Raw genomic sequence first — 18,588 nt, forward strand, 5'->3', positions numbered from 1 at the left:
GCATAAATGACTGACTATCCGGCTACATGGTATTGAATAAGTTTCGAAAGCCTAGATAGGCCGGCATGTCCACATAGGACGTTACGCCAAATAGAAGAAGGCTACAGTACGACAGGATGTTTTTTTTTCAATCTGGTGATTAATTTGCGTTAAATTATCATATTCTGCTGGCTCTACTTTTTAATAAAGTTCAATTTGTTCACTTCCATGCAATCTGACAATCTGTTTTTGAAAGATCTAGCTCGACATTCGATGATGTTTAGCTATTGCGTATAAAGTGTTTTTACCCGAAAAAACTACCAAACTTTACAGGATTATATTTTTATAAATTTTTTAAGCACTTTTTTATACATCATTTTTATTCATCATTTTCAACACCCATCATACACCATATCTCCATAGCGAACTCACTATTTCCTTGGTACACATTGATAGCACGTTGTGATATTAAATAACCGACCGTATTCATTTCTTTGGTTTATACTTGAAGTAAAGCTGCTAGCAGTACGTTAACGACCGTTATGACAGCAACAAGGATTGATATGGTTATGCCCATCCGTGGTACAATCTTTGGATAGCTCTAAAGAAAAACAAAATGTTGATAAAAATTAAAATCCTAACAATTATCCACAATCCAAATGCCCAAATTAGTACACACCTTCATGACGATGACACCCAACCCTTGCATGATCTCCATCACAAGCGAGATAATGACCAAGGAGATGCACACAAAATATGTTCTAGACTTTTCATTGTACGATAGCAGAAGACGCAACTGGTTAGCATTGGCCGTCAGCAGGGAGATATCCAGCGCGCTGGTCACGATGCCTTTCGGCAGATGACGACGCTTCGGTGAGGCGGATGTTGTTGTATCTTCATGATCAGACGTTGAATTGTGTTCGTCTGATGTGCCAAGTGATTCCATAGGAATATCTCCTTTTTGTACGCATACAGTTATCTTAACGTCTGTTGGACTTGCACACGCATCCATTGCGTCTGCTGCGAGTACATTCGGCTCGTCCGTTTTTTCGACCATTTCGATCGCCTCTTCCATTGGATTTTCGACTATCTGATCCATTATGAATATTCTGTTGAATAGTGTGTCGAATATGGTTTATCAATATTAGATATGCTTCCGGTCTGAACATTGGATTGCTTCGCACTCAACCAATTTCACCAACTTTACCTAAATCTAAGCACAAAATGGGACTGCACCTAGCTCCTTTTACGTTAGCGGCACAACTGAATAACTGTGTCACGTACAAGACACGTACGAGTAACGAATGATCCATTGGATTCAATTTTCAAAAATGATATGTTGATCTAGCTAAGACTAGATAAATTTATGTGTTTTTTTATTAATCATAATCTTAAACATAAGCAGTATGTGTGTATCATTCTTTTCTAAGCCGTATGTATTGGTCATCGTGCATGAGTCAGTCATTCGGTCCGATCGAATTAAGAATTTTTATGTTTACACACGATATTTATCTTGCAAATTTTGCATATGTATCTTCTGATATGGTATCACGCATGTGTCATTTGTTGTCTGAATTAAATAAACCAATATATTAAACCATTGGAACGGTTCGATTGTATTCGATGTGTAGTGTGATCAAAAGCAAGCAATTCATCTGAATAGATAAAAAGTATTTAAAGCGTACCATCGACAGTCGATAAGCCATTAGTTAACACGGATTACGTGTTGTAATTTTCAGTAGAACTTCGATTCCACGCCATTCTACTTCTCAGAAGAGCAACATCAAATATCGGTAACCTTTGCAACCTTTACGCAGCACACAAATTCAGCGAAATCTCTCTAAGATGCGGTCTCCTCAAGATTAATTGTTTCTTTAAGATGAACATTTGGACGGTCCCGTCATATTCTATACATTTTATGTCTCTTCAGGAAGAATGTCCAGTGTTGTTAGCGGTGATGATGATGATGATATGGGTAATAAGTCCCACCTCTTACCCCAACATAGGTTTGAGAAGGATGGACGAATCTTTACGATAATATTACTGTAATAGAACCTATCCTACCCAATTGTTAAGGTTACTAAACATGTAGGATGCCTCATTCCTTCACTTGATCAGCGTTTGGCCATTTTTCTGACTGCCATTTCGATTAAAAACGCTTACATCATCCATTAACTTCAATTTATTAATTTCAAGTACAGCCTAAGGAGAGTTAGGATAGGAGAGTTGCTAATTAAATTCACTTCGCTATACAGGTAGTACGAAAACTAGCGATATTTTGGCTGGAAATTACTAGATTTGACGTATGCGGAAATTCGAGATACGCGGTATTTTGCGGTTGTTTTCGGTCTCCCTCACACGCTAAATGGACCTTAAGTTGCATTTCCTGCTCTCGTAATTTGCCTACTTTTAGGCGTTTTGTTGAACCCGTCGCACCGTTTTACTTTCGTTCCCAGGCGCTATCAACTGCTTCTAATTACAAGCAAATACAGACCCCGAGCGTTGAACGGAGACGAGCAAGCCTGCTCATTTAATTAAAAATGAGTAATAAAACACATCTAAAATAGTTCCAAACGATTCTGTTGAAAATAATTGCATAGAGTATCTTGAAACGAGCGAATGAATGAGCGTTCCCGAGCTCTACAAAAATAGCGCCATAGAGATAAGCATTAGCAATCAGCAAATTTTCTCATACAAGCTTCACCAAAGTTAAAACGCACCGTTAAATTTCACACATTCTTAAGCTTTATTCTATCTAGTTGGACATTAATTTAAAATTGCATTTCTATTTAAAACTAACGCTTTTTTTAAATCCTCAACGCCCCATCTCCCACTGGATACACTTTCACACCACTTGAGCACAAATTCCGCGTTCCCCAGAGCTGAGTTCCTTTTCTGGGACTTAAGCAAAAAAAAACGAAAACTTGCAATTCATCCCTGTTTATTCACTGTAACTGTGGTCTCGCTGCTCAGATACTGCTCGTCTGTGGTGGTGTCAACGGTGTCCAGGCACTGCCAACCGCGTTCAGCGACGTTCGACCGTTCGGGCTGTGCGAAAGCTGGCCCGCCGTTCCGACCGCTCCGGGAGAGGAGGCAACCGAGCCGAGTGTACTGGCAGCACTGCTGGTTACCACCGTTCCGGGCGCCGGTTCGGGGCTTTGATTTTCGGTACATTGCACATTTGCCGTTCCGTGGCTCTGTTGCTGCTGCTGATGCTGCTGCTGATGGTGGTGGTGTGGATGATGATGGTGTGAAGGGAGCAAGGTGGATGAGTTTTCGCTCACATGATGCCCATGGTGATGGTATTGCAGTGGGGACGGGGCAGCCGCCGGTTCCAGATGCCGATGAGTTGCCGGGCCGACTGATGTCAGCTCCGTGATGTCCGAGGGATGATTGTAAGTGCTACAAGAAAGGAAGGAATTACAGTCACGAGATGATCCTACGATGGTGATGTTAAAGAGAACCTTACTTGATCTCTCCTATCATTGGGATGTACTCGGCCGTCGGGTAGTGGTACGTGCTTTGGTAGACACTGAAGTCACTGGCACTGTGCCAGGAGGTGGAGTACCCGAGATTCGTGATGGAAGGTGCATTCAGCACATTGCCATACAGCTGATGGTTCGGCGATGCTTGTGTCGGCGTTGGGTGGTAAATCTGTGCGAATTAAAAATGCAACACCGTTAGTTGTTGTGCGAGTCACTTCAAGAGCTCTATGGTATCTTACCTGATGACTTGAAGGCGTGTAGATTTGCTGCGGCGACCCGGACGGTTGGTAGATGCCTTCCATCTGCGCACTGGACACGGGAATGTACTGCGGATGCTGTGGCGTCAGCGCCGGATGACTTGCCGGATACGATGGCGATGAAGCCGCGTACGATGGTGACCCGTTCGAGGGCGTTGGCGAAATGTTGGGAGCGATCGAGTTCGGGCTGCCCGGGTTCGTACCGAGCAGTGGTTGCTGTACCGCCGAACCGGTCGGATTGCTCCAGTACGCCCCGCTCGCCGTAGTTTGCGTCTGCCAGGTCGACGGGTAGGACGAGAAGACGGGCGACGAAACGGAATCGAGCGGCAGGTACGAGCTGTGCTGTGGCGACGAACCGCCGCTAGTGTTGCGCGAACGCTGCGTCGTGTACGGCGCGACCCGGTTCGATCGGGCGACCGTGTGCGGATGCTGGTAGGAACGGTCGACCTGAGCCTGCAGCGGCGACTGGGCCGTCGCGTACGAAGGATGAAAGTTGAGCCAGCCGTAGGTGGAGCTTTCGCGCGAGTACACCGAATCGGGGCGCTCCTTCGCATCGAGGAACGCTTTCGCGAACGGGTTGTACTTGATCTTGAGCGAGGTGACCTCCTCGTTCTGGTACGCCGTCACCGCGATGAACTGCGTCTCTGGGAATGGGTACGTGTGAACGTTGCGCTGATCGCGCGCATCCGACACGACCTGCACCAGGTGGACGCGCGGCTCGTACTTGTGCAGCGAGTTGAGCATGATCTGCCCATTGCCGTTCGTCTTGTTGGTGAGCTTCACCTTGGCGAACGAGATCGGTTCCTTCATCCAGTGCTGGCCAAAGTTGGGCGACTCCGGGTGCACGTACACCGGGTTCGGCGGTGGTGCTTCCGCCTTACCGCCAGCAACCTGTCGAAGAGAAGCAGAAGCGAAACGAAAACCGTACAGTAACGGAATGGATGGTGTGCATCGCGGGGCCCGAGCGGTTGGTTCGTTGCAAATTGTGCTGGGTGCACCGGAACCGGAGGCCGAGATGCACGGGACACGAAAAGCCCTTGCAATAACGGCCATCGGTGTGGTCCGTTCTCATTAGCACCACCGTCGAACGGGGGAGGAATTGTTGTTTCTGTGCATTAATTAGCGTAATGTAAATAGTTTGTTACGGAATAAACAAGCGCTCTTTAGTGGATGCACACAGCAGATCCGTACAAGTGAGAGCCCTTTACGGTGTAGCGAGGAGAAACCAAGTAGACAAAAAGAGGGGAGGATGCACCATCAAGATGAAGAGCCGCGGCCGCTTCAGGGTTGCTGTCCGCGTGCACAAACTGTTTCGCAAAATCGCTACAGTGTGTTTGTAGGTGTGTGTGTGTGTTTGTCTAATCATTACTGTGATGCACCACCGTCCCGGATGCCGCGGCCGCTCAAAGCTCTCTTGCAGGTGGCCGCTCAACTTACCCATTCGCCGTTGACGTACTTCCAGCGGTGCGAGTCGACTTGGGAAAATTCCAGCAGCACCGTGTACATGGCGGTTGGGTCGAGCCCGGTTGCGGTCACCTTAACTACCGGGAACATGCGTCTATGATGGAAGATGGCGAGATGGTTGGAAAACAGAAATTGTAGTTGAATTGTATTGAAATAGGTATCTTTATGATTTGGATCTGTCCCTGTTTGGAATTGTTAGGAATGTTGCTATACTCTAAAATCTGGACTCAAGTGACTGCTTTTAAGAGAGAAAATTTGATATGGTAGATGATGTACAAGGCCCTAGACAATCATGATGAAGAGAATTAGTGTAAAGAGTTAAGGTAATGCCATAACTGCGAGTGTTTATTGGTCTGGAAGTTGATTATGTGATTATATCTCTTTTAGGTGAATTATATGACTATTTAGTGAACAAGATGCTACACTAAAAACCAATACTTTCACTATGAAAGTACATTTTAGAGAATCAATGATATTTTTCTAAACCCTGGTGTCTGAATTATCTCTTTTCATGGTTTATTGTTTATTTTATTTGACGGACAATATTTGTTCATTCGTTAGTCATCAACCAAGGTATTCAAGCAGCTCAATTTTACTTTGTATGCGTCATATATCTAACGTAAATTCCGTGATGTACCATTTCTATCTCTATGTACGTCCATAATGGGTTCAGGCCCTGAATGGACCGCCCCCCGTAGTAAGGACTGACTATCCGGCTACGTGATATTGAATAAAGTCTTGAAAGCCTGTATAGGCCGGCATGTCCGCGTTGACGTCAAATAGAAGATTTTTTGAAGCAAATTTACATTGATTGATATCTCCAATGCCTTCTTATTCCAAAGGTACACCGTATTTCTCAAGAAATACGTCATAAATTACTCGGTTTAAACTAAGCAAGAGGAATAATTACAATGGTAAAATAGAGTGATAAGCTAGGACTGCTAAAAAGTTCCATTCAATTGTTAACATTGAAGTTATCTTATAAGTGCCTCAGCAACTCTTTTCATAGCTTTTTGTGTTTGTGTGAGGTCTTAATTTCGTTATTAAGTATTTTGTGCTTATATAACTGGAAGTTTAAAATGGTCTTTTGCAGCAATCTAGAGCTGTAGTTGCTGCCTGCCCACACCCGAATGTAGAACCTAAGATTCGATGAGCTTTCATTCGAATTATGGACCCTATTTGGTACTTAATTGTGCAATTTGCTTTCAACGAGTCCTCACTTAAACTAATTCCTCAGTCTTATCCTGCCAGAAACTACTTTATGCTGCTAAAGCAGCGGTCAATTCTTCTATGTTTATATTTAAATCAACCCTATTGCCTCAAGAGTTATACATCCAATCCTGATCGACTAGCAAACCAGAAGCGTTCTGTACATACCTGCCATTCTTGGTGACGATCATCTCGTTGGTAAGGTTCTGAAACCGCAGCCAAAGATCCCGATCGTCCAGCGTTACCGAGAGGCTTCGATCGCCCGCACCGCGTCCCATCACCGTCGATCCGGACTGCAGCAGCGTCGTGGTGCCACCACCGCCGCCCGTATTGGCCCCGTTCGAAATGGAACCGGCATCGGTACCGTTCATTCCACCGCCGGTCGGAGTGTTTGCCGACCCGGTTATAATTGGATCGATGGCGGACAGTATGTGGGACGTCGCCATCTCATCGACCGATCGCATCGAACTGCTGGCCCTTGTGGGAAGGTTTTCGAAGCCTGGTTACGGCCGCAGCTAGAAAGGCAAACACAATTAGTAAACAACTGGTAAATGGTGCATTTTACAGCGCGGGTAAATCGCGCAAGCTGGCTGACCCGGAATGTGTTAGCAGTTTTGCAACGGGGGAAGGAAGCTGTCGCCGAAGACGTTCGGGGACTATTGGAAAGTTTTCTGCAAACGCTGTATGCTTCTGGAGCCAAAAAAAAACTCCAAGATTTGTAGTCAAGTGCCTCCCGCAGCCAAACGGGTGTCGGGAACGACACCAAAAGCAGCACGACTGTAACTGCTGCCAGCGGTAATAGGTAAACACGGTGCCCTCGATCGGCAAACATTATCGAGAGAAAACACACAAACGCACACACACACACACTCAGTTGAGAAGAAATGTACAAATTGTTCATCATCGAGCTCTTTTGGTATGTGAGCGCCCGACCGGGAGAGGGCGACGATCAACGCCCCAAAACCGGTGCGCATTAGGCGATGGCCAAGCCGGACCAAGGGGCAACATGGGTTTAACCTAGAACGTTTATGAAAAATGATCGTTTGTTCAAACACCGACCCGGTCGGGTGCAAACAAATCGTAAAATAATGCCCATCCGTCTGCGTGTGCGTGCGTTGACGCGGTTGAGCGCGCAACCCGGGCCCCGGGAGAATTGATCAAGCGCTGCCCGTCCGTGCACCACATCCCCGGGGGCCCCACAATTGAAATCCTTGGAATTGAAGTCGCGCAGCGTGAGCAAATCGAAACACGAAAAGTTAAAGGAAAGCATCCAACAACCAAAAACAAAAATGGTTTCGATGGACCACACACACCAAAAAAAAGGCGTCGGGCTAGTCGGTTTTTTTTCGGAATGGCCGCCGGAATGAGATCTGCGACGAAACAGGAAAACCAACACGGTGTTTGAGCAAAGCTAAAAGGGTGTAGCGAAGGTTAAAGAAAGGGTATAGGGGAACTCAGGTGTACGCATAAAATGGTGGTAGTTTTCTTGTTGCAGCATTACGTAGAGCATTTTTTTAAAGATGGTGGATTTCACAATAAAAAAAACATAGGCAAAGCGTTGCAATGTTGGCAGCATATATTCATTGATTCGTAGAGGTTTCTTCTAGGTCTAAATTTATGATTCAATCAGGTCAGGTTGAATACACCCTTTTGATCTTGTTCCCAACTTTCGACTTTCACTTCTTACCATAGATAGCTTAATAATTGCAAAAGCTGAATAAAACCTGTACTAATTATGCCCGCAATTGAAAGCTTCACATATATAGCTTAGTGTTGTAGATATGTTACTGCACAGCCTGAATGGTTCATAAAACCAGTAATTTCAAACGCACCAAACTATATTAGTATCATCCAAAAACAGACTTACAAAACAGACAGGCTGTTCTATGGTTCACTTAATTTTGGGACACTTTCTTGATTCTTTCTTAAGGAAAGTCACATAAAGTTACAGGAATTGGACTCTTGGGCACCCTTATTGGACAGGCCCATTGTGAATTTCTGTTAGATTTCCATCTCCCGTCGCATAAAAAGAACTAAATTTCCAATATATAGCAAAGATGCAAATGTTTTACCGTAGTGAAGTGACCCACGTGAAGTGACCGGATACGTTATGCATAGGCCAAAAAGCGTTTTTACGGAACAGCTTCATTCACCAAACTAAAACAACAGATTTACAGGGCTTTTCAGGTGTTCAAATAATGTTGCGATGCATTCTTAACTGTTTCTTACGGAAACTTTCTTACAGGAATTAATAATAAACTTATGACCTTTATTTTATACGATACCGATCGGAGTTACCGATCCATTTGGAGCAATAAGCAAAAAGGCACAGAACTTTACCCAAAACATCAGTAATGAATCAACTAAGCTTTAATTTCCAGCAAGTAGAACAAAGTCGTGTAACGCTAGTAGTTGTAAACGTTTACCACTTCCACAATCAACAAATGCACAATAATCCAAAATTGTTGAAATCGAACAGTTCTTGTTTTTACTAGGCAGAAAATCTCTATAAGGTTAACTCTACTTTAAACTAACATCTAATTTCTCTAAAGTCTAAAATATCTAAGAACTAACAAGTAATTCTTCTAAAGACTAAAAGATCGTCTAAACGTATACACATTAGTTTATTCAAGACTGTTCATTATAAGCGTCATTTTTAAACCCTTCAGTAATGATTGACCAATCCATCATACGCTAAAACATTAAATTTAATCACCAAATATCTTAATTTAAGAACACCAGCATGCCAAGAAATGCAGAGAATGCAACAAAACGTAGTCAATATGCTGAACAGAGAGCATTGTTAGCAAACGTGTTTTATTAGCGAATTTGGCTCAACAATAATCCCTGCTAACGGGCAGATTTTGATACATTCGAGTTTCGAGCTCAAGGTCATCGTTTTATTAGATAGTGCGATTTCAAACTATTGCATGATACGAGCAGGATAAACTTGTTTCCTGACCGGTAGGGCATGAATTTTGACCGAAGATAAATGTATACTGGCTCATTAAAAGAAACCCAAACGATGAGACTCTAGAAACATCCGTATGTATTTAATCTATTAATAATACATTTTAGAATATCCCACAAATCTTATTATCATATAGACTATCACAAAATTTAAGTAAACTATCAACAAACCAAGCTAGAAGTGTGCTACGCCTCACTCAAAATCGTATTCGATAAAACACATGTTCCCAGTCAACCGTTGCAACTGCGAACATGTTCATCTAATTTATTTGAATCTACTGCAAACCGGTCGAACCAAGCTTCTCCGCTTCTTTTGCAGAGCTCAGGTTTTTTGTTCGGGCTCTTCTGTTTTACACACGGATTATGCCGGCCCGCACCGGTACGATCAAAACCCTGCCCTCCCAACTACCTTCGTTTGATGGACCATTATAAACGAATTAACATTTCGATGCTTACGTCGCCGGGCTTGCAAATTGGCAACGCACATAGGGCAGCGTGCGTAACGGCGTGACACCTCGCAGATCAGATGGCATGCGTGTACGTTCAATGGAAAATTGGTCCACCAAAAGTCAGAATCTCGAAGGAAGCGACGAACCCTTTTTTGCGCTTTTCCTCGCACGCGTTGACGCTTTTTTGTTGTTGCTTGTGCGTGACGTATCCGTCACGTGGGTCACTTCGCTACGTCACGAAAGTACGCAATCGCACCCCAAACGGACACGTAACACTTATCAGACGATCGGAGCTTATCGAGCGCGTTAAATGTGGAATGAGTGTGTGAGCAAACAAACCCCCTTCTCCCCCCCCCCCCTCTGATCGTCGGCTCGCGCGCGTGTGCGTATTGATATTGTTAAAAGGTGGAAATTTGCCACCATATCAAGAAGCATATACCGAGCCCAAAATTGGCAACCAACTATCGCACACAAAAAAGGGTACCGGACCGAGGGACTTTTGCTACCGGTGTTGGTGCTCGAGGTAGTAGGGCTTTGCTGTCAAAATCAAAAGAATCCGGCACCTCCAATAAAACTGCTGAATGCCGAAACGTTATTTTTTTCTCTCTCTCGATCGCACTCAAAACGTGTTTGGCTTACAGCACCCCGGCACGCAAAGCTTTCCAGAGACGAGCATCATCGTCCTACCAGGGGCTTCGTCGGAAGAAGCAGATAAAACAAAGCAGCAAAAGCTTGGGCTGCTGAGCGATCGAGCCACAGGGCGAGCGAACGTACGATGCGAAAGACGTTCGACGGCGTGGCCACATAAATCAGAGAAATATTAATTGATTCATCAACAAAACACTCGAGCACGGGAACACGGTTTTATGGCCGCTTTTGCACTGTTGCCGCGGCACGGTTCAAACTCCCAGATTGGCTGGCACCGGGTGAATCCGGTGAAGATTGCACGTACCATCTTGAAACCAAACCGGGACCGAAACTGTTGTTCGGCAAAGTTCTTTTGATTTCGTTTTCCCACCACGGTCGAAGGTCGGATGGGACATGGAGACGGAGTGTAGGGGTGTGTTTCGATGAAGAAAAAAAAAAGGTTAAAGCGTTGTAAATTACACTTCGAGCGTGTTGTTTCGTGTGTGTGTGTGTGTGTGTGTGTGTGTGTGTGTGGATGCGGGAAAGGTTCATCGGCATGTAACGGCAAGGAAACGCTGCTCTCATTTCACGCTTGCGGCAGGGGTTTATCTGGACTCAAGATTTCTCAGTAAGGGTCAAAGGGCGCCTTGATGCTCATTATCAGCCTGTATGTATGCAATGCGCAAACAATTAGAGCTTTCTTAATCTCGGCTTCAAGCTGAAAGCGCTCGTTTTATCGCCCTACAATAAAGGTTTCTGCGCACTCTTCTCGAGGAGCGCAAGAGTCAATTGTAATCTCTCCTACCTCAGCGCGGTACGAATCACGCCAAACGTTTGACCTTGTCCGTGCGACCATTCGAACGGCACCGGCACGGACGGCTTCTGTACTTTCGGTGTGCCCGTTTGCCTCATTCTCGGGCACGGATTTAAAGGCCCCGGCGGTACATCGGCCCGCGATTAGACCCTTTTGCGCGAGCGCACACATTCACGCATTGACAGCAGCATCAGCAGCAGCAGCAGCAGCAGCCAGAACCACTGACGCCCATAAAGCGATAAAAATTAAATGATATTTTCCAATAAAAGAGATAAAAATAATAAAATATTGATATTGGGTCCAGAAGAAGCAAGGGTGTATGGTATGCAGTGGTTGGTTTGGTCAATCGAGTGGCTTCCTCTACATGATTCGCTTCTTTAGAAGTCGAAGCACTGCTGCACGATCGCGTCAGATCGAGCCACGGGATGCAGGAAGACCATATTCTTATGCCCTCGTCACTTCAGACACCGGCTGGACCAACGGTTGCCGGCATACTGGAGTACCCTGCCATAAAAGCAGTATTATGGCATGGGATATTCCTTTACATGTGATGCCGAAACCGCGATCGAGTCCATCGAATGCGCTGTTGTTCTCGCGCTCTTCTACCACTACTGCTGCTGGCGGTGCTCAAAAGGTGTGCCCGCGAACGGTGACGGGCGGTGATCTGAAATAATTAAGACATTTCCGATGGTTGTAAAGACACTCGAATGGGGCGCTCGATAATCCATCCTCGAGTGGTGGTTGTGGTGATGATTGAACCAAAAAAAAAAAAATGCTGGCTTTGGCAAGCGAGCAAAAACCCGCGAGAGGTCAAAGCGCGCTAGATTGGCGTGTCAAGTCACCGCGAGACTTGAACGATGCGCAAAACGACGAACGGACGGCATCAAACTCCACGTCCATAGACGAAATAAAGCTCATCGAACAATCCATCGATGGGAAGGCAACCAAAACTTCACCACCGAAAAGAATTCGAACAAGATATGTGAGCAAGGGAGGAAAGGAAGGTGATCGCTCGGTGGTAGTGGTGGTGTGTGACAGGCTCACACAACGCACGGCCCGAACTGCCGTCGTAAAAAATTAACTCGTAATTTGAATTGTATCACTTTCGTGTGTTGCTAAGTGGCAGGCTACATGTCATGATGTGTTAATTAGGTGTTTATACATTTCTGAGCCGGGCGAGCGAGCGAGCGAGCGAACCGCACACATTTTGGACCGAATTTTCTGCCCAAGCGTGCGACACAAACGTTCGCACCGGGACTGTTCTGTGGATGAAAGGGGAAAGATAGAGAAGAGGCGAAGAAAGAATCGATCGGAAAACATACTTTCCGGGAAGGGAAAAATTAGTTCATCGATTCGGTGTGACGACGATGGCAAAGCATTGTTGGGAAATCCACCGATCAGATAGGTAACGATGTTTTGTACCAGATGGGTACGTTCGCTGAGCTTGTTTGGAAATGTATGTACGTTTGTTGGAGAGAAACCATTTTAAAAAAAGATCATATAAACATTGGACATTGGACAACACAGACATTGGATTTTGAATCATCTATAGCAGCTGTGTCAAACTCATTTCATCAGAGGGCCGCAAGTACAGATTTTCAGTGATTCGCGGGCCGCAAGTTAAACAAATTGACGTTTTGTATTCCTCGCTTCAAATCTGGAATCGTTTCTTATTTAAAATTTGCGATGTTATTTTTCATTGTGCTCTTTTTTATTAAATTTTTTTTTAATATACTTTTAAGTCACATACAATCTCTTTTATCCTTATCATTAAAATAGGATATTTTTCATTTGTCGCGTTCTCACACGGCAGTTCTGTTAGAAAATATCACTCAACCCCACTTTTCACTGAGGTAGGGAAAATCTAACTTCATGTTGCGATTTTTTTCATAAGCAATCCGAGCTATACATCGCTGGATGAATACCAAAAATTTTTGCCTGCAATTTTTTGACAGTTCAACAGAAAAATAGTAATAAATCGTGTTTAAACATTAGTTTTCGCTAATTTCCAAGTCCCAAATGTTCTGGTGATATATTCATTTCTTATAACAAGAACCCGTTGTTTATGAATAATTTTGTTAAATTACGATATTTTTATCTGACGCAGATTCATGGTGTGTGAACCCAAAAAGATTGGCATTTTTTTTTTTACACTTGAAGGGAAATGATTCGCGAATTAAGGAAAGGACTGTGTGAGCTAACCTATTAATTAGCTATGTATTGCAGGACTTCGGCATTTCATTTAATTTTGCAGGTTGCAAAGTACAATTCGTCTTATGGAATGTGAGATTCAAATAAATTCAACTTGGCTACAAACGCTTTCGATAAGTCGTACATATTGGATATTAACTGATTTTTAAGGTGGGATGATTATGAAAAAAAAAACAGAAGTGGCTCCAATCGAATATCAAAAATGTAACATACTAAGGTCGGAGCCGTGCAGATCAGTTCGGAGCAATTCGGAGCCGACTGAAGCCTTTACTTGGCAGTCAGAGGCATTAAGATCGGTAGGACCGACCGGGACCATTTCTGACTGCAGACTAGCCGCTCCGTGCGACAACCGATGACTCCAACGGTTCCGAATGACTCTAGACGGCTCTATAGGCTTCGGACGGCAACGAGCGAAACTGTTGGCTTGACAATCCATCACTAGTTGTAGCAAAGTTTCCAAGTGTGTGTATCGTGTTATTTTCAATTCTTATTCGTTTCTAGACAGATGCATATCTGTTTTTCCATATAGAATGTGCAATCGAGTCTGCACAAAATTATGCTAATATTCAGAATTTAATCGAAACATAAAACGAATGAGTTTGCATTCGATATAATGTTTCTTAAGGGTCTCGGTTGTTCGGTACGTACGTGTAGAATAAGTTTGTTAAATGTTATGGGAACATTAATGTTAATTTAGAAAAATATAGCGACACAATGATTGTTTTTCTCTGGAAAATTGAATACACTTCGACAAATAGTAATGACAGATTTTTGGTTTGCAGTGCTTTCAGCACTTCTCAAAATATTCTCGCGGGCCGCATTCATTATCGAAGCGGGCCGCAAGCGGCCCGCGGGCCGCCAGTTTGACATACCTGATCTATAGCAACCAGATAATTTTTGAATGGTGCATATGATTTTTCGAAAGTCTTCAGTAGTAGTCTTCAAGTCTTCAAATAATCCAAAAGTGGATCAAGTTAGGAAGTTGATCATTCAGTCCTATTATTCATTCTTACTAGCTAGATTGTTGAGTTCTTCATTTAGTTTTTGATTTAGTAAAAAAGGAACTGCAACGGTTTGATTTAGTCAAATAAAAAAGGAACTTTTTTCAACAACGTGTATTCTTCTCTTTAGAGCATGATCTCCTGAGCTGTTATGCTGTCACAAACTTTGCTGAATCTTAATTATTTTCATTTTTCTTTACAAATATTTTCTTACATATTGGTTGTAATATACAAAATTTAAAAAGATAGAGGATAAAGTAGATCTTATAGAATTAGAAATGAGCTATTAAAAAAAAGATTAATTAATCAACGTGGAAGATTACCTGAATCAAGCTAACCCATTTAGGTAGTATAGCAAATATTTTAATAGTTGTTTTACAATGCTTTAAAATTTATGTAAATACGATAATAACAATCATGTCCACAATCACTAATCCCACTAATCCCGGTTAAATTAAGACAATATTAAAACATGAAATTATTTTTTCTTTAAAAAAAATATTCTGAACTGTTTGTTGTGGTTCGGAATACTCACAAGGAAATTAAATCATGCTGTTAAATTTTGTAGAATGCCACGTAATCCCTTACTGATACCGATGGCGTTGTAGGATAAATGTCTGCTACTGTTTTTGGAGTATTAATCCTAAGCCTCTAACAGTTTTTATCGTTTTTAACGCTTTTGCAATTTTACTTTACTTCAAATAAACACCAAAAAATCGATAGAAAATGTAGAAAAAAATCCCTATCAATTTTAATTTCAAACTTTTAGTCCAGCTAAAGCATGGTAACAGAAAAAATGAATAATTTAACAGCATGTGTATTTTAATTTTTTGCAGTGTTCATCTTGGTGTTCAGTTCAATAAAGCTCAATTAAAAGGAATTAAATTTATCCTCAATTAAAAAAAAAATAAGTAAAATAAATTGAGTATAAGCGTTCTTGCAATTTTTAACATATTGGCTTATGATTTTTACTTAAAAAAGTTAATTCAAATTCAAATGTGGAAATACCATCGCTTAATTTGCCCGTTGAACCATTCATCATTTCCGATGGAGAGAACCATACTACATGAAAGGTAAAACGCTTTTATATTTCAAAAGACTGTTATTAAACATCAAATCGCGAATGATCTTGCAGCACAAGTCCCCAAATACTGTTTGTCGTGAGGATTTGTTCCAAATCCTACCCATCCTCCATAGCAACACGGCATAAAATCGCCAAAAAAATAAAACATTCCCACCCACAAAGCACACACAACGGCACGTCATCGCTGGCCGCTAAGTTTCTCCTGCTTTGTTTTCCATTTCTGTTTTAGTTGTTGCTGATCTCAATCATTTGCATATGCACACACTGCTCTTCCGTGGATGTTTCTACCAGCTCTACCTCCATGGCAGTGTTTGCCAATGTCGTGTCATGTTTTGTCAGCCGCCAGCTTCAAATTATACACCTATTTGTCCAACAGCCGCAGCCTGATTTGGCTGGGTGGTCCATCTTCAATTATTACAAAAAAAGCACAACACAACACAGAGTTTGTCGCATTGCAGTGCAGAATTTTCTCACGCTTCCAAATGGGGGGGGGGGGGAGCCGAGAGGAAGGGATTGGAGATCGGGAGCGTATGCCAAAGGATTAGTGTTTTAATGTTGATTTCAAAATTCAATACTACAACTTACCCTTCCCTCTTTCTCTTCCCGCTGAGGTGCTGAGGTGCGAACGATGCGCGTGGGAGATGTGTTCGCGTGCGCGCGCGCGCAAGATCCTCAGAAGCAGAGCGTGGATGAAATTGGCTGGATTCCGTTAATCACCGCCTTTTGTGTGGGGTGGGTTTCTTGTGCAATTAGGAAAATTATCTCCTCTTTAAGCACCGTTTGGCACCCGCGTCGTCCGCTGTGCCGAGGAGTTTCCGTCGGCAAAAGCACGCCTATTGGAGTGACAGTAGGGAGCGTAAGCACACACTAGTCAGTTTGCTGACCACACACACAGACACACACACACGCACACATAAAATTTGGACAAGTTTGGAGCATTGGCACACCGATTATCACACCGCCAAAGAGATTGGTATGACAATTCGCAAAACTGTAAATTTATTAGCCCGGTTCGGTAGGATGATTAGAACTGCAGTGTGACAATCATAATTCTCGCAGACACTCACAAAAAACACACACGCGTCAATTACAAAAAACGCAACGTTTTGCACCTCGTTAGGACCCCTGTTCTAGCGCACAGAAGTGTTGAAGAGGTTGGGACGGGAAGGTGTCAAAGATCATTCACTTTTTAAGCAAGATCGCACACACACATACAGGTTGGATCAATGTTAGAGAGGAAGGATTATGAATGAAATCGTATGTACGTGAAAGAATAACGACGCATTGGCTTGTACACATATACACACATACACGTGCACGCACTGGTCCACAAATATGGACAATTTTAATAATAATCTTTGTAATAATGCTATGGATATACACTAATTAATTAGTATGGGTTTGTCAAATGTTTTATAAATAATCAACATCTTCCCACGCGCGCACCTACACACCCTGCTCGCACCTTGTCGGCCGTTTGCCGGCACACGGGTTCACCCTCCACGGACCCGATGGTTCGATTGACACTTTGACACACTCTCCTCTCCTGAAATGGGGGTCCCGCACCCGCGGATCCTATTTGGCACACTTGTCACAGACAAACACACACACACACACTCAATCACTGCCACGCAAACACCCGTTGGTGGGAGATCATAAATAATTCACCTTTTCAACACTGCGCACTGTTTTAGAGGCTATATAGAGGAATGGTTTGGATTGAACTGAAACTGACACCTCAGGCACTCGTTGCGCGCAACAAGGTTCGTCGCTTGATCGCGCTTGCAAAGCTTACTGAACTCCTCCGCCGTACGCACTCACACCGAAAGCGAACCGCAAACGCGCACCGCAAGCTACCGCGAGGTCCTTCTCGACGCAATGATGGCCGGCAGCAGAGTGTGTAAAACGGCAGCATGGTAAACCCATCTCGCCTGGTGTGCGCTTTAGCGGCAACAGATAGAAAACATACACTCAAGAAAACTAAAACGAAGCCCTACGGCTCAGGTGTAATGGAGAGTGTGGTGCGGGAACAAAACCACTGGCTGTCTTGTTTTCACCTTCCAACTGCGCTGCACACTACCAGTATCAGGTGTGCCTGTGTGGTGTCGTTGCTCTGGCAACCGGGCCCGTCCGGTCGCTGCTTAGCTCCTCCCTTTTCGGGTGCTGAGAAAAGGCAACACTCTGGACGGCAAGGGTGATCGTTATGGTGGATCGTAAACGGTTATGGCCACTCGAGCACAATGTGCCGCGTTGTGTTTTGGTGTGTTGTGTTGTTGTTTTTTTTCCTATTCAACTCTTTTTTTGTAGTCTACTTGTGTTTTGTTCTTATCATTAGTTGTTGTTTGCAGTGTTTCACATTTCTTATCGATACTACTAATTTCAGGGCTTAACCGAAAATATATGCGTAAAGAGAGACGATTTTAGTGTTTCGGTTACTTTAGTTTTAGCGTTTGCAGTTTATGTTTTTCTTTTTTCTTTTTTGCGCTCCTAATACTAATTAATGCAAAGCTGAAGTAAGGTTTATTGAGCAAATCAGCCAACAATATTTCTTCTCCATCTTATTTTTTTTATCTTTGTTTTTTATGCCTTTTATGTTTTGTTTTGTTTTTTGCTTGTGCGTAATTTACTTTTATAATCAAAAACGCTCCATTAGATCTTTTTGGTGCCAATTCGTTATTCTTTAATAGAAATTGCATTTACTTGTATTATTGTATTCTGAATCTGTAAAGAGCTCAAAACTTCTAACTTACTTTTTCATCTTTTATTTCTTAAATGTCTTTTTGTTATGTTGTTCGACCGTTTTGTTCATTTTTGTTCTATTTACATATCCATTGATTGCAAGAATCCTTTAAATTTGTTTCCTTAAATCGTTGTCATTAGCAATATCTACAAACTTAATAATGTTTTGAATGTTTTTACTGCTCGAGGAAAGAAAAATGACAAAATAGTCTGTCGAAAGCAAATAAGAGCTTCTTACACTTGACTTCAAAGCAATGCAAACGAACTCTGTGCAGTCTTTCTTTTCCGAGTGTTCCGCT

At 43.1% G+C, this 18,588-nt stretch overlaps 1 protein-coding gene across 1 annotated transcript; it reads right to left on the reverse strand.

Moving 5' to 3' along the window:
* Positions 1-2,701: 2,701 nt before the first annotated feature.
* Positions 2,702-17,469, reverse strand: LOC120903825 (T-box transcription factor T-like). The gene is made up of 6 exons (XM_040313468.1): positions 16,136-17,469; positions 6,563-6,909; positions 5,159-5,279; positions 3,704-4,612; positions 3,449-3,633; positions 2,702-3,381 (listed from the first exon to the last, which is right to left on the reverse strand). The coding sequence occupies exons 2-6, from the start codon at positions 6,856-6,858 to the stop codon at positions 2,949-2,951; spliced, it is 1,944 nt and encodes a 647-aa protein (XP_040169402.1). The 5' UTR covers positions 6,859-6,909; positions 16,136-17,469; the 3' UTR covers positions 2,702-2,948.
* Between the last annotated feature and the right edge of the window lie 1,119 nt (positions 17,470-18,588).

The sequence above is a fragment of the Anopheles arabiensis genome, chromosome 3 (genome assembly GCF_016920715.1).
Source record: "Anopheles arabiensis isolate DONGOLA chromosome 3, AaraD3, whole genome shotgun sequence".
NCBI lineage: Eukaryota > Metazoa > Arthropoda > Insecta > Diptera > Culicidae > Anopheles > Anopheles arabiensis.